Raw genomic sequence first — 24,317 nt, forward strand, 5'->3', positions numbered from 1 at the left:
TGAACACCCATGTGCACACCTGTGTGGATCGGCGTGCTTGTATTCAAATGGTTTCCCCATGTAATGGTCTGCTAGAGGATGTAGAGAGCCATAGCCCCGTCCCCCAGGGCATGAAGCAGGCATGGAGGAGATCCAGGCCCCAGACATCCAGAGGCCCCAGAGTGCAAGAGCCCAAGGAGGACCACCGGAGGGGCATCCGTGCCACCTTCATGGGAAGGGCTGAGGATCCCCAGATGAGGGGTCACCCAGTAGCCACCGGGCAGAAGCTAGAGGGGGCTGCACCGGCGTGCCCGCCGGCTCTGCCGGCAGCCAGCTGTGCCAGAGTGAACCGAGCCACAGGCACAGAGGCCGGAGGCCCGAGGGCCCCCCGCGCCCCGGAAGAGGCCTGACCGAGCAGCAGGCGCCAGGCCCCGCCAAGTAGTCACCGGGAGTGAGCTGGTACATACCTGAGCGCCCAGCCCCGGACACCAAGAACCACCAACGCACCGACCCCTGAGGGCATCAGTCACCGGCAGGGAGTGTGGTGAGGGGAGATAGGCCTCCACACTTTGGAGGGCCTTGGAGTTCCCAGAGAGGTGAAGTCTAAGACCCGACCTGACATATAGACACAGACAAACAGGCACACACAGACACAGACATGCATTCCCACCCTCATGCACACATATACAAACACTCAGCACTCACCCAACGCAGGAATAAACGTAAATGGACATGTACACACAAGCCCCACAGGACCCGGGGCAGCCCACTCTACCCCACCGCAGAGGAAACTGTACCCACCCCAACATTCAATCATCTCCCAGACTACACAAGACACAGACACCCAGGTTAAGTTTATTCTCCACCTCTCCTATGTCTCTCCCCCACCTGCAGAGTGGACTCCTGCAAAGATGGAACAACCTCCCTGCCAGTTCAAGAGCCCCCCGGTTAGGCCGATGCACAAGAGGCCCCCTGCGCCAGGGCTGAGCCCCCGTGCACCCACCCGCCCACAACCTCGGCGACACACCGACGAGGACCGAAGCCCCCAAGGCCCAGCCAGAGCCCCAGCACGGAGGCGAAGCACCCCCGAACCCCAAACCCCCACGCCCGCCCCGGATCCACTCAGGGGCAGCCAGGCCACCAGGCCAGTAACCTACGTCCGCCAGCACAGACCATCCTCCAGCCCCGCTGCACGCGGCCACGAGGAGAACAACCTCTGAGAGCGACCAGAGCCACTAACCAGGTTATGAACACAACCCCCGGGTTAAGCCCTCCAGGGATAACGTCTCTAGGGGTCCTCCAGGTGCCCTAAGCCCATCCCAACCTCCACATCAACCACAATAGCCAAGGCGGGACCAAACCACGACCCCCCACCCCCGCTAGGTGATGGAGCCGATCAAAGGAGCCCAGAGGGATTGATCTAATGTGGTGGCAGAGGCTATATCGAGACTAATGTGATCTATTAGATAGTTTCTGTATTGGCTAGAATTAAGATTATTTTTATTTTTCCAGTTCATGAGGACCGTTTTCTTGGCGATGCATAGGGCAATAAAAACCATGTGGACTGTATTAATTTCTGTAGTGACATCATCCAAATTTCCCAACAAGCATACTAAAGGGGAGGTTGGAATTTTACATTTCAGACACTTTGATAAGTCCTCACATATCTCGTGCCAAAACTTCTGCACTGGTGGACAGAACCAAAGAGCGTGGATGTAACTGTCTGGTGTATTGCCTTGACAGTGTGAGCAGTTGTTGGCGGATGTAAAGCCCATCTTAAACATTCGATGACCTGTATAGTGCACTCTATGCAGTATTTTGTATTGTATTAATTGCAGATTGGGATTTTTAATAAATTTAAAGGTTTTTAAGCAAATCTGAGACCAGACGTTTTGGTCTAAGCTGACTGATAAATCTGCTTCCCACTTTGCAATAGGAAGGGATATTGATTCATCTATTTTAGAAAGTGTTCTGTATATTTTAGATAATAGTTTGGGGGATTTAAGAGTAAGAAATTGAACCACACTTGGTGGTGTTTGTAATTCAACTTGACTGAGGTTAAATTTCTTTTTTACTATGGATTTAATTTGTTGATATTCTAAAAATCTTTTCTTGTTGATCCCATATTGTGTAACTAGTCTGTCAAATGGAATAAATTCTGTTCCCTCTAATATATGTTCTAAGTATTTAATTCCTTTACAACTCCATTCTGGGAAATTAATCATATTTTTGTTTTGTAATATGTCAGGGTTATTCCAGATAGGTGTACGTTTGCATGGGATTAATGAAGACTCCGTTATTTTTAGAAACTCCCACCATGCTGACAGAGAAAAGCTGATGTTGATGCTTTTAAAGCATTCATGTCTTTTGATGTTTGAGCTAATAAATGGTAGGTCTGAAATCTCTAGATCATTGCATAGTGCCTGTTCAACATCTAGCCAGGGCTCATCTAAGAGGGTACATTTTAACCATTCTGAGATGAACTGAAGCCTGTTGGCTAAGAAGTATTGGTGAAAATTAGGCAGATCTAGTCCTCCTCTATCCTTGGTTCTTTGTAGCGTTTTTAAGCTGATGCGCGGGGGTTTATCTTTCCAAAGGAATTTAGAAATATGTGAATCCAGAGATCTGAACCAATCTTGTGATGGTTTGTTAGGGATCATTAAAAATAAGTAATTTATTTTTGGCAAGATCATCATTTTTATAGTGGCGACCCTTCCCATGAGTGATATGGGTAGAGATTTCCATCTAGTCAGATCGCCTTCTACTTTCTTTAGAAGTGGGATGTGGTTTAATTTAATTAAGTCTGAAAGCTTAGGAGAAACAATAATACCTAAATATTTAATATTTCCAGATTGTAGTGGGGCAGAAGATGAATTGTGGAAGGAGCAGTTAATGGGAAGAACTGTAGATTTTGGCCAGTTAATTGAATAGTCTGAAACTCTTGAAAACCAGTTTATTAGAGTAATTACCTCAGAGAGGTTGATTTGTGAGTTTTGCAGAAAAAGCAACACATCATCTGCATAGAGACTGATTTTATGTTCTACGTTATTACATTTTATGCCCTTAATTGTTGTAGCCTGTCTAAGTGCTGCTGCTAGAGGTTCGATAAAAATTGCAAAAAGTGAAGGGGAGAGTGGGCATCCCTGTCTGGTGCCCCTCAGGAGACAAAAGCTGGAGGATGTCTGGTCATTTGTTCTGATACGAGCTGTTGGGGAATTGTATAATATTCTTATCCAATTTATGAAAGAGTTTCCAAAACCAAATTTGTGTAAAGTTGCAAATAAAAATTTCCAGTTAACTCTGTCAAATGCTTTTTCTGCATCTAGAGATAATATTATGGTTTCAATGTTTTTATTGTATGAGTAGTCTATTAAATTAAGAAATCTACGAGTATTTGTTGAGGAGTGCCGACCTTTTATGAAACCAGTTTGGTCAGGATGAATTAAGAGGGGGGTTATTTTCTCTAATCTCTTTGAGAGAGCTTTGCAGATTATTTTAAGGTCTACATTTATAAGGGATATTGGACGATAACTTGAGGGAAATAAAGGGTCTTTTCCTGGTTTTAGCAGGAGACTAATGTTAGCAGAATTCATATTTGGTGGTAGTCTGCCATTTTTCTTGATTTCCTGCAACATTCCATGGAATACTGGTGCCAAAATTGTCCAGAATTCTTTGTAGAATTCTGCAGGAAAGCCGTCTGGACCTGGAGCTTTATTAATGGGCATACTTATCAGGGCTTCCTGGAGTTCACCTGGCGTCAGTGGCGAATCCAGTGCCATTGCTTGACTGTCTAGTAATTTTGGAAGAGTTACGTTGTCAAGAAACAAATCAATTTCATTTTTAGACGGGTTTATTTGTGGTGAATATAAAGTTTCATAGAAATCCCTAAAAATCTTGTTTATTCTTCCAGGGTCATATATTGTGTTCCCTGATAAATCTTTAGTGGCACATATAGTTGTTTTTTCTTTATTTATTTTTAACTGGTTTGCTAGAAATCGACCTGGTTTGTTACTGTGTTCAAAATTCTGCAAGCGAAGTCTTTGTACAAGGAATTGTGTTTTTCTATTAATAATTTCATTTAATTCTAGTTTTGTTTTGCATATTTTGTTCATTATTTCTTGATCTTGGTGGAACGCGTAGGCTTCTTATAAGGATTTGATGGTTTTTTCTAATTCCTGAATATTTTTGTTTTCTTCTTTCTTTTTGTGTGATGAGAAAGAAATTATTTTACCTCTCATCACAGCTTTTCCTGCTTCCCATAGAACAGAAGCAGATGTTCCGGGAGTGTCATTAAAGTCTAAATATGAAGTCCATTCCTTTTTAAAATATTTAATAAAGTCTTCATCTTTAAGTAGTGATGTGTTAAATCTCCAGTTTTTACTTGGCGTAGTATTATTCTTGTGTATTAGTGTTAAAGATACAGGAGCATGATCGCTGACAGCTATAGGGTGAATCTCAGTGTCTGAAATGTCACTCAGCAGTGAGCTGCTGACCAAAAAATAATCCAGACGAGAGTAGGAGTGATGAACATGTGAGAAGAAAGTATATTCCTTACTGTTGGGGTGAAGGGAGCGCCATGCATCGCAAAGGCCATAGTCGCTCATATACTGTTTGATTATATTTGTGGACTGCCAATTGCGCTGAGTTCCTGTTGTGTTGAGCCTATCCATTTCTTCATTTAGTCCAAGGTTGAGGTCGCCTCCAAGAATGAGTGTGCAATCAAGGTGTTCAGAGAGTGCACTAAAAAATCCGTGGAAGAATGAGGGTTCATCAACATTTGGACCATATACACTTACAATACATAGTTTTTTGTTCAATATTGATAGTTTAATAATTAGAAATCTACCCTCTGGATCCATAACTGTATCAAGTACTGTAAAATTAACATTTTTATGTATTAAAATTGCTACTCCTCTTTGTCTAGAATTATAACAAGCTGCAAACACATTAGGAAACTCAGGTGTTTTAAGTTCGTTTAAACCTGTAACAGGTCTGTGAGTTTCTTGTAATAAAACAACATCTGCCTGTAGTTTTTTAAGCTGGTTAAATATCTTTAACCTCTTTCCTCTGGTGCCAGCCCCATTTACATTCCATGTGACAAACCTCAGCATGCCCATAATTGTGTGTGTCATTACTAGTTAACGTTAAAGGGATGGTTGGCTCAAAAGAGCTCTGACTGTTTGTCAGCCTGGCTACAGTGCTGAAGAGAAACCTGGGGTTGTTCTTAATTTCTTCAATCAGTGACGAATAGTAAGATGTTCTGGCTTTGCGGAGGGCTTTCTTATAAAGCAACAAACTATTTCTCCAGGCTAAATGATCATCCTCTAAATTTGTGACACGCCATTTCCTCTCCAGATTACGAGTCATCTGCTTTAGGGTACGTGTTTGAGAATTATACCACGGAGTCAGGTACTTCTGATTAGAGACCTTAGTTTTCACTGGAGCTACAGTATCCAGAGTCGTACGTAGTGAGGAGGTGAAATTATTAACAAGATAATCGACCTCTGTTGGGGTAGCGTTCAGATAGCTGCTCTGCTCTGTGTTGGTACAGGGCATTGACGATGATAACAGTGGCTGGATTATATTCTTAAACTTAGTTACAGCGCTTTCAGAAAGACATCTACTTTGATAAAGTCCACTCTCCACTGCTGTGTAATCAATTATTGTAAATGTAAATGTTATCAGGAAATGATCAGACAGGAGAGGGTTTTCAGGAAACACTGTTAAATGTTCAGTTTCTATGCCATATGTTAAAACAAGATCTAGAGTGTGATTAAAGTGGTGGGTGGGTTCTTTTACAGTTTGAGAGAAGCCAATTGAGTCTAATAACAGATTAAATGCCATGTTGAGGCTGTCATTTTTAGCATCAACATGGATGTTAAAATCACCCACAATAATTATTTTATCTGAGCTGAGAATTAAATCAGATAAAAAGTTTGAAAAATCAGAGAGAAACTCTGTGTAAGGCCCAGGTGGACGATAGATGATAACAAGTAAAACTGGTTTCTGAGTTTTACAGCTGGGGTGGACGAGGCTAACCATCAGGCTTTCAAATGAATTAAAAGTCTGTCTTGGTCTTTCATTGATTAATAGGCCGGTGTGAAAAATTGCTGCCACACCTCCCCCTCGGCCTGTGCTTCGAGATTTCTGGTAGTTAGAATGACTCGGGGGTGTTGATTCATTTAAACTAACACAATCAATCAATCGATAAAAGCTTTATTCGCCACGTGCAGGTTGCCCTGCAGTGAAATAGGACCCCCCCCTCCCAACCTTACACACACAACACAGACATCACATGGGGATACAGGTCGGAGATCGGTAGCGTTACAGAAATAAAACACTGAAATATACACTACAATGGGAAAGTACAAGAGGAAAAAAAGAGACAGCCATCCTGCCCAGCGCTACCATTCCAGCGCGGTCTCAGACCTGCCGTATTCCCAGGAGGGAGCAAGCATCGAAGGCGTTTGGAAAGGGAGGGGGGATGAGCGTGTGCATATCAGTGTATATGTATGTGTGTGCGTGTCCAGAGTTCAGCTGAGACAGTGTCCTTCGCCCTGCCAGGCTAAGTAAACAGTCTTCCAGCCAACCCAGGTGGCCTTGCATGGAATGGGAAGAACAGACTAAACACAGTCGTTATCAGGGTGTTTTTGTTCGGCTCCAGCCTTGCGACCGCAGCTGGCGCCGAAATGGTATCCGCATGAAGTGATGGTGCTTTTTACTTTAGTGCGAACAGCTCATATGAATTTCAAAGCAGTTCTAACAGTCCAACACTGGTCTCTCAATCTCCCGTTGGAGAGCCGTGAGCTTCGCCGTGATGTTATTAAACTTGCGCTCTGTGATGTTGTCATTCTTGTGCTCAAAGAGCCGATTCTGAGAACTCACGACCACAGTGTGCCTCCCCGAGATGTCATCCAATTTGTGCTCAGAGATATTATTCCGAGCGAGCCCCTCCAAGATGTAATCCAGTCTGCACTTAGAGATCTTATTCTGAGTATTCACGGCAGCTGTCAGCCTCTCCAAGATCTTATCCGTGCTGCACTCAATGAGCCCATTTTGAGAAACTCACACCTCGTCCCATCGTTTCAATCCCAGCGGGCAGCCTTGTTGGGGTTTGATCAGCCGGTTCTGCTTTCTTAATTCTTCGATAAGTCAGGGCCAAGCCAGCTCCGATCAGCAAGAACCCTGTTACCATGGTTCTGAATAGGTAGATATCTTCAGCACTCAGGCTCACCCAAGCCCAAACTTCTCGTTGACAAAGGGGTGTCAATTGCATTTAGGGACCAGTTGATCAAATCCATAATTCTTCTTTTAGGTTTTAAAGAACAGACTGTGAGAGAGTGTTCCAGGGAAAAGTGATACAAAACCAAACAAACACGAGACTAGACAAGGACACAAGAGGCTAAGCAGGGAAGCTAAGGGAGAGGAGGAGGAGGAGAAGAGGAGAAAAGTGTGACCGCCTTCGTCAAGAGCAGAAAAAAAATCCGGCTGCAACCAGGTTTCTGTAAGGCAGAGTAAATCGATTTGTTGATCAATTATTAAGTCATGTACCAACAGAGACTTGGAGGAGAGAGACCTAATAATTAATAATCCACATTTCACTGTTTTACTCTTTGGTAAAAGAGTAAAAATATGTGGTATACATATATATTTATATGTATACTTCCTGCCCTTCTTCTAAATGCTGGTAAAGCTGGTGTATAACAGTGAAGATAATAGTAGAGTCATTGGCAAAGTGCCACGTGACTTGTAATAGAAACTGAGTTACACTTAATAGTTGCCTTCACAGTTGTTTCTCCGCTAACTGTCCTTGATTTAGATAGATTTGTCTGTAGATTTTTCCACAACAAAGAGCCAAAATCTTGCCCTCGGTATCTCAGTAGAAAAACAGCACTGCTGCTGCCACTGAGATAAATAAGCAGCTGATCCAACCCACAACAGCTTTAAGCTTTGAGCTGGGAATCACACTTTGCATCTGAGACTTAAAAAGAAGTCTCAATGGGAGGGGGGTTCAGAAGGTCCCAGAACTGCTGATCCAGTACAAAGCTCTGTGGAAAAAGGCCCACTGGAGAAACAGGGGCTGATGCTTAAAAGCTTTGAAGAGCTTCAGATCCCCTTTTCCATCGTTACTTTTTAAAGCAAACATGCATGTGTGCATTGGGTTAAAATGTGTGTCCACACATGCTGTTTTAAGTGCATGTTCACATGTGCACCCACACATGCGGGTACTGGTGAGGTGATTTAGCAGCGGGGCTGCAGCTCTCCCCGAGGGGGGCAGATAGAGACGAAAATCAAAGGGCCCAGTGAGAGAGGAGCCTAGCTGCTCTTAACGCACTAACTATGAATTATGCATGTTGATCGATCGCACACAGGCAAACACCGAAAAGTTCCCAACCTGCCAGAAAAAGATGGATTCTGCTAAACAAAATGAAGCAGAAGGGAGGAAAGGAGAAGAAGGGGTGTTACACAGAGTTTGCCTACGGATATTTTATATCCCTCATTGGAGTATGTCAACAGGACAGAATAGATGGGGCAGCTTTTTGGTGCTGGCTATTTAAATATATTTATTACATGTGTAATCTTGTGTAATCTGAAAGGATGCTCTAGCGTTGCTTTTCAAATACCACCTGTATTCAAAGCTAAACAAACGTATTTCATGCAAGGCTGTCAAGACACTGCACTCACTTATGAAGGTGTCAAGTTAAAGTACGGGCGGCCTCTAATGTATTCATTCAGATTAAATACAGTGACTAAACCTTGGTGTGGCACACACACATTATTAATGAATGAGAAACATCTCATTCATTAATAATTATAAATGCAAGTATGTTTTTCAAAATCGGTCAACACGGCTTGAAAAAACAAGATGTGCCAGAATATTAAACCACGTCATGCAGCTAAAACAGCTTTGACTTGTTGTCATAGAGCGGTTTCAGACACACACAGAAAAGACTTTAAATTTTATAAAGTGCGAGGCTGAAATTCAGACTAAATGTTATGGTCCACACAAGCTTTGAGAGCTGGGGAATTCAAAGGCCCTGCATCAAATCCTCTGCTACCACCTGTGGGTTTATTTTCAACTTTGAATCTCACAATCTCTCAAAGCTCATCCAGTCTCGAGGTGACCGCGTCTTTGAAGCTGTAGCTGCTAAATGTTGGAACAACCTTGTTCAACCCTCAACCCTTTATCTCTCGCTGTAACGCGGTTCACCTTTCGCAGCCTCGCTGTTTCGCAGATTTTTTTTTTTTGCAGCGCATTGTCTCCTGCGTCCTGATTGGCTGTCGACCATTGTCAATCAATCTCGCGCCGTGTCTCCTGTGCAGTACAGAATGCGTTCAACTTGTCAAATTTACATAAATCTTCAATTTCTAGCAGTGTGACTGTGAAGTGCTGTACTGTATGTTTGTAAGTTTTCTCCCCAACAAACACAACAATGTCGACGAAACGTTTTGCACCGTCAGAGGCAGCTGTGCTAGCACCCAAAAGCCAGAGGAAGATGCTAACCATCGCACAAAAAGTTCTTCTGGACATCCCAAAGCAAGGTAGAAGTTACTGTATTTTTCTGATTTTAAGGCGCATAACGCGAAACAAAAGAGTCAGATGAGTCAAATTTTACTCAACTCATTCTTCTTGAAATCAAACCTGAAAACAGGGTTGGATCTTTGGTTTCTTTCTATAATACTGGACGTATGTTTCTACGAAGGTTTGAACTTTGAGAGTTTAAACAAGTGAGAAAAGTGTGAAAATGTTCCTGCCTGTCTGAGAAAAGTGTATAAAGTGCGTAGTGAGGGGTTTTACAGCCTTAAAACATCTAGAATAATTGTAAAAAACATAAAGTTTGGCTACTTTTATCTATCACAGGTTATTTTTAGAACGCAACTCCTGCGATAAACGAAGGACCACTGTATCTCTAAAAAACTTGCAATTTAGATTCTAGATCACCAGAATGTCTCCATTTTATTGTTTTTTTTATTTTACCTTGATAATAAATTCTTCTCTGTCACTATGATAACAGCATAGACGGCATAGAAGAGCAGAGAAAGTGAAGGCTGAGGAGCTTTTATTTATTAAAAATGAGAAACTTTTATTGTCATTACAGTAATTAAAACTTTATTCACAGTACTGGAAAGTTTACAAATCAGTTTACAAAAGTTTCTCACAGAAATTTGCCTTTCTAAGGCACATTTTTAATTTAGCATCTAACTGATAAAAAATGTTATAAATAATCATTAATTAATAACAAAATCTTTATTTATTATAAAACATTTATGTTTTTAAATGGAATATCTGAGTAGGTGTACAGAAGCACAGCAATCATTCCAATGGTAAATTGCATTACCCAGTGCAGGTTTATCACGTAAAGAGGCTAATTGATCATTAAGAATAATTCTCGTAATTATGCTGGCACAGCTGAAAACTGTTTGTGGTAGGGGGGCTGATCAGAGCCCAGCAGATAGAGGGAACTGCTGTCAGGCTCAGAGTGAGACACAGGTGTCGTGTGTTGGTTGAGTACCATCTTTTCTTTCTTTCCATCTGCAGTAGTGTGCTGGCACTCGGGGATATGAATATACACCACAGGAGAATAGTGAGGGCGCGACGGCTCATATTCATCACCGTTTAAGTTAAACTGTTGCTAAAGGAAATCTGTGTGTCCTAAGAACAAGCCAAGCTGCTATAACAGGAGCCCCCATCTTTTTATTTCAATTGTGGTGTGTCTGTGTGAACATTGGCATCCTCAAAGAATGACCTTTGACCTTTAGATGCAGATGGACAGTCGAGTCTTGTCCCGTGGAGGTGGCTCTTCTATGCTGTGCCATACGTTCATGAAGTGGCTGTTTGGTCTGGGCATTCCTCGCTACGCTGCACATGGTTAGACTACGATGAGCTGGATGACTGAGAACCTTCACCGACAGTTTTAACACAGTTGCTTTCGGACATTGAAATGATGCGTACAAAAGAAAGAGCAATAACAACAAAGGGCAGGCTGAATCTCCTAAATCACTTTTCTCCAAATACAAATTATGCTGCCCTCACGACACGTGACCATGTGACGCTAGACAGCTAGCGAACAAAATAGACGAGATCTTCCACACAAGGCTTGCTTTTCTTGCTTTTAATGAAGATCCTTTAAAGCCTTAGCTCTCTCAAGGCTTCTCCTTGCTATTTCTTATTTGTAACTGAAATATACAGAAAGTGAAAATAAATTGCTAGCTAATACACATCTTAATGACAAACTTACTGATTAGCCTAGCTTAACACGTGCGTTACATTAGCATCGCAGTTCACTCCAGGTAAACACATATAAAAGTTATCTCTGAACATATTAATACTCACAAAGACGAACGTTTCCCAAGGTACAAGCGTGTAGGGCACTTTTAGCGTGTACATGAACTCGTTCACTCTTTTAATACTGCCGAAGCACTTTTACAGCATTAACGGAGAAAACACGTCAAAGATAGGCGAATGATCAGAGCGCTCCCTCGCTCCCATTTCCGCACATACAATACAAAGATCGCTTGTGATAACGATGACTCACTCTGAGCAAATTTCGAACCCATACATTTTAACTGTTTTTAGCATGAATTACTTATAATATTTCTTAACTTTGAACTTATGTATCACTTTGCTTATGTAACTTAATCAGACTATGCACTAACTACTGACTTTTGACCAAAAGGCATAACACAAATAATTAAAGTAAAATGTGTCCAGGTAAAAATAAAGATAATTAAAAGCTAGAATTACCGTCTCATCTTATAATTTGAATCATTAGCGTCGCTCGTCGGGCTGCTGGATTATCTTATGTCATGGAGAGACATCGGTCATTTATTCACAATAATCGCTATTTCCCTTAGATCACAGGTAAGAATTTATTCAAATAACAGACCACGATCACCTAATGGGTCTTCACTCAAACTGTGCTTAAGCTCAGGGTTACGGTGTCATTTGTTTTAGAGGCAATAACCTGTGAATTTAGATTGATTGTGAGGTAGATGAGCATTCTGCTTCTATTAAATCTTCCATCACAAGGTAGCAACAGCATATAAGCAGGACACAGAGTGACAACATTACACTCGTTGGTTCCTCTGGGATATAGCTCTAATACACAGGTCACAAATTGCTTAGAGGTCTTAGCGCTGCCCCCGAGGGCCAGACTGTAAAGGTAAAGGTACTGGTTGAAATGGCCTACAGGTAATGGTCCCATTACCATCCACAGTAGGAGCGTTATTAACGCCTGAAGAGTGTTAACCTGAGCTGAGAGCAAGACACAAGGTGTTAGCGTGAATGTGTAAGAGTGTGTGATAAAAATGGGGAATAAGGGACGGATCGTTATGTATGTGTTATATAATAGCTTAGTCTTTCAAGTAGTTCTGTTCTCACATTCATGACAATAAAGAAAATTTAACTGAGAGAGAAAAAGAGTAGAGGAAAGCCCAGCACTGTATTTGTCTGCATACACTACTGTCAGTGAGAGAGACACACGGCCAGCGTCAGCGTTCCCTTTGCTGTCACAGAGTGACATTGTGAAGGTTGGAGGCTTTGGTGCAGAGCTAGCAAAGGAGAATGGGACAGGAAGCAAAAGTGATAAACTTTAATGAGACGAAAGAAAAAAACAGACACACTCCAGGCAGCTGAGCAATCACACACACACACACACACACGTTGTTTACATAAACAAATAGCAACTCCAGCACCGGTTGCAGCATCCACCTGAGTAATGAAGGCTTTTAAAAAGCCGAGCGGTTGGCACCATCAGATCTAAACCTGAGAACATTACATAGTCAGTGTTTACTAAACAGCAAGAAACCAGTTTATTCTTAGACATCAACAGCACATAAAACTGATGATTATGCAATTTCTACTTATTTGAAAGATGCAAAATAGTAAATTCATTAAATATTTAAGACTGCTTTCATACCTGTGTAGGAACGACAGTTGTGGCCACTTATTAGTTTGAAGCTGTTGGCATTTGTCTGGTGCTGAAGGGAGCTTGAAGCTACTGAGAACAGACGCTCACTGAGGCCATAATTCAAGTGACATCTAGAGTATCACCTGCTTGGCTGTCAGCACATCCAAAGCTATATGCCTGTCTACATTAGGAGTCCCCTCTCTCTGACATTATATAGATCCAAGAATGAAAAATGGCTCTCATAGGTTTAGCAGTGCTGATGGACACATAAACAGATAGGGCTGCCACAAACGATTATTTTGATAGTCGACTAGTCACCGATTATTTTTGCGATTAGTCGACTAATCAGATCATCATCCATTGGACGTAAAACATACAGCTTATTGCACCAGCAGCATCTGCTCTTATATAACTATCATTAGCTTACAGCTTTAAGTGTTTAAGGTATGTGCTAACTAAAAATAAAGACAAGATGATAGTTTGTTAAATTTTAATGAAATTTGCAGATTGTTTTGGTGAAGTTTAATAAACTCCTTGCTATCTAAAATATAACAGGACACCGGAGTATATTCTCGAGCATCTCACACTTCTGATGATCAGCTGTCTGCTTGACGTTTATTCAGCTGTGTAAAAACTATAACTTTAATCTCAGCCAAACCGATTTACTCAGGAACAAATAAAATACTAAAAAAAGCCAAACTATAACATTTTTAAGTTATCTAAGTGACTTATATATATTTAACCTGAGTAGCGAAAGACGGCGGTGGGTTTGAAAACGATTAGCCGGGACTAGCGACTAGCTCGATAGCTAGCCCTGCCCCCGGCTAGCTATCGAGCTAGTGGGTAACAGACGTCTCCGAAAACGTCGGAGCGCTTTTGAAAATATGTGGTGTCTTGATAAACTGAGCAGATATTTGAGGTTTACACAGCTACATTCTCGCCTGAAAATATGTTCAACGTTTATTTTGTGACCCAGAAAGAATAATAAGAGTAATATTAAAACTAACTAGCTGCCGCCATTGTTGGAAACTGAGCTGGGCTGCGCTATGAATTCTGGGACACAGCTTCTTCTTCTTCGGGGTTTAATGGCAGCTGGCATCCTTGTACATGCAGTGCTGCCATCTTCTGTTTCAGTCCGTTATTACACTCTTAAATCCTGCTACTTATTCCTGCGTCTTTTGTGATCTTACAAAGCTTCAAACGACGCGTCGACTATTAAATCAGTCGTCGACAATTTTGATAGTCGACATAATCGTGACTAGTCGACTAATCGTGGCAGCCCTATAAACAGATGAGGACTGCCATCTGGATTATAATGTTTGCAGAGGACACTGTGATCTGTACTGAGAGTAGGGAGCAAGTGGAAGAGAGCCTGGAGAGGTAGAGGTATGCTCTGGAGAAAATAGGAATGAAAGGACAGAATACATGTGCAAGGAGTAGAGGTAGTGAAGGTAGATGAGTTTAAACACTTAAGGGTCAACTTGACATTACAAAGCAATAGGCAGCAGTCAAGAGAGGTGAAGACACGGGTACAGGTAGGGTGGAGTGGGTGTCAGAGGTGATTTGTGATAGAAGCAGCAGCAAGAGTGAAAGGGGAGGATGACGAGATGCTAGTGAGACCTGCTGTGAGGTATGGTTTGGGAGACGGTGGAACTGACAAAAAGACAGAGCACGGAGCAGTTACAGAGTTCTGATACTCAGACAGTCACCAGTCTGATTAATAATGACTATTTCAGAGTGACAGCTCAGGTTGAGCAATTTGGAGACAAAGAGAGGTGAGATGAGATGGCTGGGACACGTGCAGAGGAGGGACGGTGTACAGTGGGGCAAAAAAGTATTTAGTCAGCCACCGATTGTGCAAGTTCCCCCACTTAAAATGATGACAGAGGTCAGTAATTTGCACCAGAGATACACTTCAACGGTGAGAGACAGAATGTGAAAAAAAAATCCATGAATTCACATGGTAGGATTTGTAAAGACTTTATTCGTAAATCAGGGTGGAAAATAAGTATTTGGTCACCTCAAACAAGGAAAATCCCTGGCTCTCACAGACCTGTAACGTCTTCTGTAAGAAGCTTTTCTGTCCCCCACTCGTTACCTGTATGAATGGCACCTGTTTGACCTCATCATCTGTATAAAAGACACCTGTCCACAGCCTCAACCAGTCAGACTCCAAACTCCGCCATGGCCAAGACCAAAGAGCTTTCGAAGGACACCAGGAAAAGAATTGTAGACCTGCACCAGACTGGGAAGAGTGAATCTACAATAGGCAAGCAGCTTGGTGTGAAAAAATCAACTGTGGGAGCAATCATCAGAAAATGGAAGACATACAAGACCACTGATAATCTCCCTCGATCTGGGGCTCCACGCAAGATCTCATCCCGTGGGGTCAAAATGATCATGAGAACGGTGAGCAAAGATCCCAGAACCACACGGGGGGACCTGGTGAATGACCTGCAGAGAGCTGGGACCAAAGTAACAAAGGTCACCATCAGTAACACACTACAACGGCAGGGAATCAAATCCCGCAGTGCCAGACGTGTTCCGCTGCTGAAGCCAGTGCATGTCCAGGCCCGTCTGAAGTTTGCCAGAGAGCACATGGATGATACAGCAGAGGATTGGGAGAATGTCATGTGGTCAGATGAAACCAAAGTAGAACTTTTTGGTATAAACTCAACTCGTCGTGTTTGGAGGAAGAAGAATACTGAGTTGCATCCCAAGAACACCATACCTACTGTGAAGCATGGGGGTGGAAACATCATGCTATGGGGCTGTTTTTCTGCCAAGGGGACAGGACGACTGATCCGTGTTAAGGACAGAATGAATGGGGCCAAGTATCGTGAGATTTTGAGCCAAAACCTCCTTCCATCAGTGAGAACTTTGAAGATGAAACGAGGCTGGGTCTTCCAACATGACAATGATCCAAAACACACCGCCCGGGCAACAAAGGAGTGGCTCCGTAAGAAGCATTTGAAAGTCCTGGAGTGGCCTAGCCAGTCTCCAGACCTCAACCCCATAGAAAATCTGTGGCGGGAGTTGAAAGTCCGTGTTGCTTGGCGACAGCCCCAAAACATCACTGCTCTTGAGAAGATCTGCATGGAGGAATGGGCCAAAATACCAGCTACTGTGTGTGCAAACCTGGTAAAGACCTATAGTAAACGTTTGACCTCTGTTATTGCCAACAAAGGTTATGTTACAAAGTATTGAGTTGTATTTTTGTTATTGACCAAATACTTATTTTCCACCCTGATTTACGAATAAATTCTTTACAAATCCTACCATGTGAATTCATGGATTTTTTTTTTCACATTCTGTCTCTCACAGTTGAAGTGTACCTCTGGTGCAAATTACTGACCTCTGTCATCATTTTAAGTGGGGGAACTTGCACAATCGGTGGCTGACTAAATACTTTTTTGCCCCACTGTATATGATGGGCGAAGGATGCTGAAGATGGAGCTGCCAGGCAGAAGAAGAGAAGACTCATGGATGTATTGAAGGAGGACGTGCAGAGGGTTGGTGTGACAGTAGCTGTCACTAAGGATAGGATGAGATGGAGGCAAATGTCAATGTCACAACCCTTAAAGGGACCGGCTGAAAGGAGGAGGAGGAAGAAAAGGAGAAGACGACGAAAGCAATTTTGATTTTTGGACCCCAGAGAAAAACAACAGTTTACGCATTAAATTCAAGGTGCAGACCAGGGTCTCTTGGAGGACGTCATGAAGTACAACATGGATTTCTTTTTAATCAATTCCTCTCACGTTTCTCCTCTTTTCAATAAGTGTCTCTAACCTGTGCTTTCAGTTCATCCTCATTGATTTGGAGCTTCCACCTCGTCTCTTGACACCTGACACTAATTAGATTTTGCTAATGACATTAACCCTTTGGATTAATACTTTTTCAAACCTACACTTAATTTTCCTTGCCAATCACGTCAGGCTCATCCAGTCTTTTGCTTTTTTGTTGGATTTTTTCATCACTGAACTGTCACCTCTTTAATTTTCCTAGTATTAGTAGTACAATGAGTGTGCACACATATGCACAAATGAAAAAATGTTGCCTGGAAACATATTAAACAAACTGTCAAATATACTCGATGCTTCTTTCACATCCTTTACTTGACTTTTGCATGCATCTCCTGGAAAGTCATTATTTGGGTGAACTGGAAAAGGTGCGTAGTCCTTCATGAAGCAGATCCATACACTCAGCATCACACCTCTGTAATAGGGCTCAGGGGAATGTGAGTGCACAAAAACAAGCTACTGTTACACCTGGGATAGCATTAGAGTTGATTGTGTGCCACACTGTCATGTGGAAAACAGTGTTTAATATCTAGAAATTGGAAAATCCTCACGTATGCATCGCGAGGGATCGTCTGTGCCGTTTCCAACCGTCAGCAACATTTGTGCCATAAAGCCAATATCTATACTGAAATTATGAATTATTCCTGTTGAAAATGCATAATCTTCTGGAATGAGTCATCCAATACTGTGCAGTATTACTCTATGATTAGCTCATACCTCCTACACAAACACAGCTGACTTTTTTATTTTTGGGGACTTTCACGTATCTGAGTTTAAGGATTTGATGTTCCCAACTTCAAAGACCTTTTGTGTTGCCAATCTTTGTGTGATGTTCAGGTTCAAGCCTGGATCCTGAGGACATGTGAAATGGTAAATAACAGCGAGAGAACAGTAAACCATAAAACAGCAACTTGAAGATAAAAATTCAATCAGAGATGCAGGTGGTGTAGCACAGTATGTGCAGGTAGTTACAGAAAGCATGGATGGCAATTTGAAGTGGGAGTGGGGACATACTGAAGATATAAAGATATACAGTACACACCGGTCACTCTGCTGCTCAGTGCAGACAAAGCAAACGTCTCTAATAGGAAATCATTGACAGTATATCACGGGTCCCCTCTCACCTCAAAACACACTAAAAATAGCTCCATAATTCTTCATGTTGGAGTCATATCTTGCAAAATATAATGCAAATATTTACACAGCAAAACCAATCAGTTCATGATATTTAAAATATTAATTCATTTTTATAGCAAATGCACATGGATCAAAACATCAGTTATAAGTCTACTGCTATAGCTAACAATCTGCACACACAACCCCGTTCAGCTATCTTCGTGAGGACCTTCATTGACATAATGCTTTCCCTAGCCCCTTACCCTAACCAGGCCTTCCCAAAGTGTGGGGCCCGTCCCCTAGGGGGGTGCAGAGCCATTGCAGGGGGGGTACGAGGTATGAAAAGGGGGAAAAAAACAAAATGCTTGGACACTGCTAGCACGGGGCGCCACAGAAACGCAAAGCAGGAGATGAAGCATCACTGAATATGTTTCCAAACCAACTTCATTCTAAGCCAAAGACTAGAAAATATAATGAAGCAAATCTTCCCTTTGGCTTCACCTGCACAGGTGCAGAGGTAGGTCTCCCTGCAGGATTGGTTTTCCCTTTGTCGGGAGCAGCGCTGGGCTGTTTAAATCACGGACAAACAGGATCCCACATTCTTGATTTTTAGTTCACAAACACTTGTTGTAATGACTAACTACTCCTGACATTTTGGAGATGTTAGCTCTTTATACAGTAAAGTTACAGCGGGATACAAATAATATCAGGCTGATCCTGACACGATTTGTTCCCCCTGTTCAAATCACAAACAGGATCCCACAGCTGTTTATGTTTTTAAACCCATTTTGCACAGAGAGGCATTTTTTGAAAAATGTATTGATAGCAATGTTGAATATTATTACACAGGAAAAAAACAACTACAGTAAAATAATCACACCGTGACGCCTCTGCCTTTGTAAATGGAGGCACAGTAACTGCGTGTAAAACCTGCAGACAGTCAGATTAACAGTATTTTGTCTCTGTCTGCAATTCATCTCATGTAAACAATAACGTGGCCACAGTGTGACGTGAAAAAGGCACATACCTTTGACTTGCGTGATGAACTCTGTATTCCTCGTCCACACGGAAACGCAAAAAATGAGTTTTTAAAAATCTCAGTTTTCAGTGATTTGAAACACCGTTTACGTGGACGAAACAGCTGCGTGTTCAAAAACACCCGTGTAGGTGAGGACGTAGCGTAAAAGAGTTAGTAGTTTATTTTATTACTACCTGTAATTTATTGCAGATTACATGTATTTGCTTAATTGTTACTAAATGTTTGAGGTGTGAAATAAACCGCAATGGAGCAAAAGATGGGCGTGCGTGGTTGGAGGATGTGTTTGAGCGTGCGCGCGGCGTGGGGGGGGCATTTTTCTTGTAAAACAAAGGGGGGCCTAGCAAAAACAGTTTGGGAACCACTGCCCTAACCATTAAAAATGAATGCCTAACCCTAACCATAACCATAACCTAATTGTAACCCTGACACTAAAACCACATTTTGAGCCTCAAAAATGTCTTTAAATGCCTTCAAATTTGTGAGGACCAGTTTGTGTGTCCTCACAAGTGACTGTTGGTTCTCACAAGTATAGTAGAATGCAGATTTCGGTCCTCACAAAGACAGCTAGACAGGAACACACGTACGCACGTTATATATACACACACACACGTTATGTATCCATTGTGCATTTTTACAAAAAGGAATCTCGACTAAAGGAAAAACCCCGCGCCGAGGAGAGTTGCTACTTCCAGCTGACGTCACTCTAATTTCCTAATTTTAGCTCTTCTTTCTTCACCACGCTCCCCTGGTATGAATGTTAACCAACTTCAGTAACTTCCTGAAAACCTCATGAAAAGATGCCAGTAGTTTCCTAGAGATTAAAAGTATTTTTTATGAATGCATATTAATAAACACAGATTTTATACTGACGACAGACATAATAAGGAAATAATGATCATAATCAGCATGAGGTTCTGAGCCATTAGGAGTGTAATTGATCTCACAGTCATTTACCTGACAGGCTAATAAGCATGCTCACTGACCTTAACTCACTCTGACACAATCTTAACTGGGAAAGCATTCATAATGTAAGCTGAGGGGTTTGTTGCCTCCCGTTTCCACCTGCTGCTTTCTCTTCTCATTCAAGGTGACCTTGAAACCTTGAATTTTAAGTGGGGGTGACCCAAACCTAAGGGATCCCTTCTAAATGTCGCTTTTAAAAATAATTCTATACTATATCTTCTAAGGGATCTGTTCATTGGTGGTAATGATAATGCTAATACTAATAACTGTCACTCATATTTTGGTGTTTCCTGTCTTTAAACAGACAGTCGATTTTGGCACGAGACTGATTTAGTTTTAGTCTTTTGGAGAAAACCTGCATTTGCTCTGGTCACTAAAAGCATCAAGGCTAGCTTTCTCTGTGACATTTTAGATATCTGACAGAAACTAATGCTAAAGCCGAATCCACTTTACTTGCAATATACTTTAAATATTAGAGCAACATTAGATTTTTAAATTCTTCATTGTTAGGGATGTCAAATTCCAGAGAGAGAGATTCCAGTTCCATTATCGATATTGCTTATTCAATTCAATTCAATTCAATGTTATTTATAAAGCGCCAAATCACAACAAAAGTCGCCTCAAGGTGCTTTATATTGTAAGGCAGACCCTACAATAATACATACAGAGAAAAACCCAACGATCATATGACCCCCTATGAGCAGCACTTTGGCGACAGTGGGAAGGAAAAACTCCCTTTTAACAAGATGGCGGGGCCATCTGCTGTGATTGGTTGGGGTGAGAGAAGGAAGACAGGATAAAGACAATCAATCTGATTGGTTCTCACTGGCTCCACTTTGAGAGTCACCACCATCGCTAGGCAACACATCAAATACAGAAAGTAATTCATCACAAATCTCATTTCATTACTTTCCCATTTCTCCATAAAACGACTTGAACACATTGTCTCAAAATTACCATTTAACAATGTAAACCTTTAAGCTACAGATGTACACAACACAAATCCCTAATGACACACATACGATCTTTCTCTTAGTATTGGGGTATGAAGACAAAGCTGACACCAGAAAGCAAAGATAAAAACCAGCGCAGCGAGAGTTTGATGTGATCATCACGGTGACTCTAGAAGCAGAGCCTGGAGCCTGAGAGCTCGTATTGAAGTTCAGGGTCTGGCTGCTGAGCTGGGATCAGCAGATACTCAGTCTTGGCTAGCTTAGCATTAGCATGTTGTGTTAGCAGCATAACCCAGTTGTTTCTATCCTTGATGCGACTTCGTGTTCTCGTCCTTTCGTGCAATAAGAACCAAAGTGACGTCCCGGTCCACGCTGTAGACTGTGACACTATTTTCAGCCTCTGGCACACAAACTGAAATCAACAAGTGCAAGTGGAACTGAGTATATATGTTAAACAGATCTTTGATCTTTCACTGAAACTTTTACTAATCAGAAGCTGTAGTGTGCAGCTCTGCAGGTGTTGTAGGACACTAAGGACCAGATTTCATTAGTGGAGCAAATTAAGTGAGGATGCAATCACAAAAATGCTCTGATGGGAGTAAAAAGTTCTGCAGATGATCTACTAACAATTAGGGGTGGGGGAAAAAATCGATACTGTGTAGTATCGTGATATTTTGTTACAGCAGAAATCGATATTTTGTTACAAAAAAGGTTTTTGTGCTCTGACTTCAGAGCATGTTGATCCTTTTCTGAGCAAGAATCCTGACATTCCTTCACTGTCCAAATGTGTTTAATAAACATGACAGTTTACTTATTTTAATTTAAGACATGTTTTATTTTAATTAAGTTTAAAACTTTATTTAATGTAAAATTATATTTTGTTTTAATTTACTTTCAAATTCTTCAGTTGCTGAAGGGGCTGCATAGTTTTCATAAACTGCATAGTTCAGAATAGCTATAATTGTACCAGATGGTTGATTCAGTTAAGTTGGACTAGACTGTAATACAAACCGTTCAGTTTGTCAACAATAAAACTGAAATGAGAGAAAGACTGAGTGTGAGACTTTGATATTAGAGAAAATGAATATTGATAAAGTTTACCTTTATGTGCAGAATCTGAATATCGCAAAATATTTTTAAAAGATTGCAATAATATCGTATCGAGCGTTAAGTATTGTGATAATATCGTATCGTGGGATGTATGGTGATTCCCACCTCTACTAACAATATGCTAATTTACAAAGACTCAGACAGTTCATTTAAATAATGCAAGCATTCTACCGAAAGCACCCCAAATCAGCAAGTTGAAGAGGGTGCAAGTAGCCCACTAACCAAAATAATACCCTGTAAGTGCTGGTACTGTGGAAAGCATGGTAACTCAGATCAATGAGAGGCAGCTGAATGACAATAAGTTTTTGATAATCTTCCAGATCGTGGCAACAGTTCTCTGTACAAGCAGACACATTCTGCTATACATCGCGTATCAGGACTCTCCTTCTGCCTCAGCCCAGACAGTCGGTTTAGTTAAGATCTGCTCTGTTTTCATCCAAATACTAGTGTTCTTGAAGACTGGAAATATGTCGTGCACGGCTCTAAAAATGCAGGGTGAAGAGCTACAACGCACAGCCAGAGCTTGGGCACGATCCTCACACCTTTGAGCGATCCACCAGTGCTGATTACACACTTGTTTTTAAAAGCCTCTCATTCCAAGTAAATTTACACTCCTAAGCAGCAACTATCACAACCAAGTGGGACACAAAGTAACACATGCTTCTTCTTTTTACCCTGAATTCAGGACAATTTTCACAAACTTGTGTGCTGCGAACCAAAATAAAGCACATTTGCATGATCTGATCTGAAACTCTTACAAAAGCAAACACGCTAAGTCCAACTACAAACAATACATCACAAACATGATGCTGACATTAACCTTTTAAAGCCATGAGATAGTTTTGTGCTGACACATACTGTTAGTAAGCAGTTCACAGTCCTAAGACTAGTAGGGGAAAAAAAATATTAATTTTTACATTTGTGGGTTTTGAATATTTCTGTTTGGCTTTGAATTGTTAAATAAAATAAAATAAAACAATTTTGTTATAATTATTGTCTTAAAAGAATTCAAACATTTAAAAAATGATTTCATTAGTGAAATTAAGATGCATGTGACTCTCCATTTTCTTTTCACGGAGACTTCAGTAGCTATAAATGACCTTATTAGCATAATGTGTTCATGAGAATATAAATCACTGCTGAGACTCCCTGACAGGAGTGAAGTGAGTAGACTGTGCCTCTGTATGCCAGTGTGAGGCCAGTGAGCAGAGCATTGTTTGACCTTGGAGCACACTGTACCTCATGCCTTTTGTGGAGCGATTATGGAAGTTCTGCAGCAGCTGCGGGACGCCCAGCATGGCCTCGAACATCACTGCCAGCGAACCCAAAGTCTCCACAAACACCACAGAGTCCAGCAGCAGCAGGGTGATGACTGCACACACGACGGTGAAGCCGAAGCAGAAGAGGAGGTAGTCCTCAAAGGCGCTCCACTTCCAGAAGTAATGCAAGTTCAGGTCTATAATCGGGAGATACAAACGCAGACAAACATTTACTGGTAATTAGGGCTGCCACAAACGATTATTTTGATAGTCGACTAGTCACCGATTATTTTTGCGATTAGTCGACTAATCAGATCATCATCCATTGGATGTAAAACTACAGCTTATTGCACCAGCAGCATCTGCTCTTATATAACTATCATTATCTTACAGCTTTAAGTGTTTAAGGTATGTGCTAACTAAAAATAAAGACAAGATGATAGTTTGTTAAATTTTAATGAAATTTGCAGATTGTTTTGGTGAAGTTTAATAAACTCCTTGCTATCTAAAATATAACAGGACACTGGAGTAAATTCTCGAGCATCTCACACTTCTGATAATCAGCTGTCTGCTTGACGTTTATTCAGCTGTGTAAAAACTATAACTTTAATCTCAGCCAAACCGATTTACTCAGGAACAAAGAAAATACTTAAAAAACCCAAACAATAACATTTTTAAGTTATCTAAATGACTTATATATGTTTAACCTGAGTAGCCAAAGACAGTGGTGGGTTTGAAAACGATTTGCTGGGAGTCCGGTCTTCTCACGGCTCTAGTTAGCCTAGCCCCCGGCTAGCTATCAAGCTAGTGGCTAACAGACATTGAAAGAGCGCTTTTGAAAATATGTGGTGTCTTGATAAACTGAGCAGATATTTGAGGTTTACACAGCTACATTCTCGCCTGAAAATATGTTCAACGTTTATTTTGTGACCCAGAAAGAATAATAAGAGTAATATTAAAACTAACTAGCTGCCGCCATTGTTGACAACTGAGCTGGGCTGCGCTATGAATTCTGGGACAGAGTTACTTCTTCTTCTTCGGGGTTTAACGGCAGCTGGCATCCTTGTACATGCAGTGCTGCCATCTTCTGTTTCAGTCCGTTATTACACTCTTAAATCCTACTACTTATTCCTGCGTCTTTTGGGATCTTACAAAGCTTCAAACGACGCGTCGACTATTAAATTAGT

At 41.5% G+C, this 24,317-nt stretch overlaps 1 protein-coding gene across 5 annotated transcripts in view; it reads right to left on the reverse strand.

Moving 5' to 3' along the window:
• The window catches only part of LOC146515914 (solute carrier family 66 member 2), a 159,232-nt gene that overhangs the window by 94,366 nt on the left and 40,549 nt on the right, over positions 1-24,317 (reverse strand). For 4 of the 5 annotated variants that reach the window (XR_014874952.1, XM_085165505.1, XM_085165504.1 and 1 more), the window contains exon 4: positions 23,111-23,327. Coding sequence is in view for 3 of the 5 variants with exons in the window: in XM_085165505.1 (XP_085021631.1) it covers positions 23,111-23,327 (217 nt within the window). In the remaining 2 variants the exon portion in view is untranslated. Of the gene's footprint in view, positions 1-19,349; positions 23,328-24,317 lie in introns of all 5 variants that reach the window. The other variant, XR_014874953.1, reaches the window with a different exon arrangement.

This window comes from Neolamprologus multifasciatus, chromosome 7 (genome assembly GCF_963576455.1).
Source record: "Neolamprologus multifasciatus chromosome 7, fNeoMul1.2, whole genome shotgun sequence".
Lineage (NCBI taxonomy): Eukaryota > Metazoa > Chordata > Actinopteri > Cichliformes > Cichlidae > Neolamprologus > Neolamprologus multifasciatus.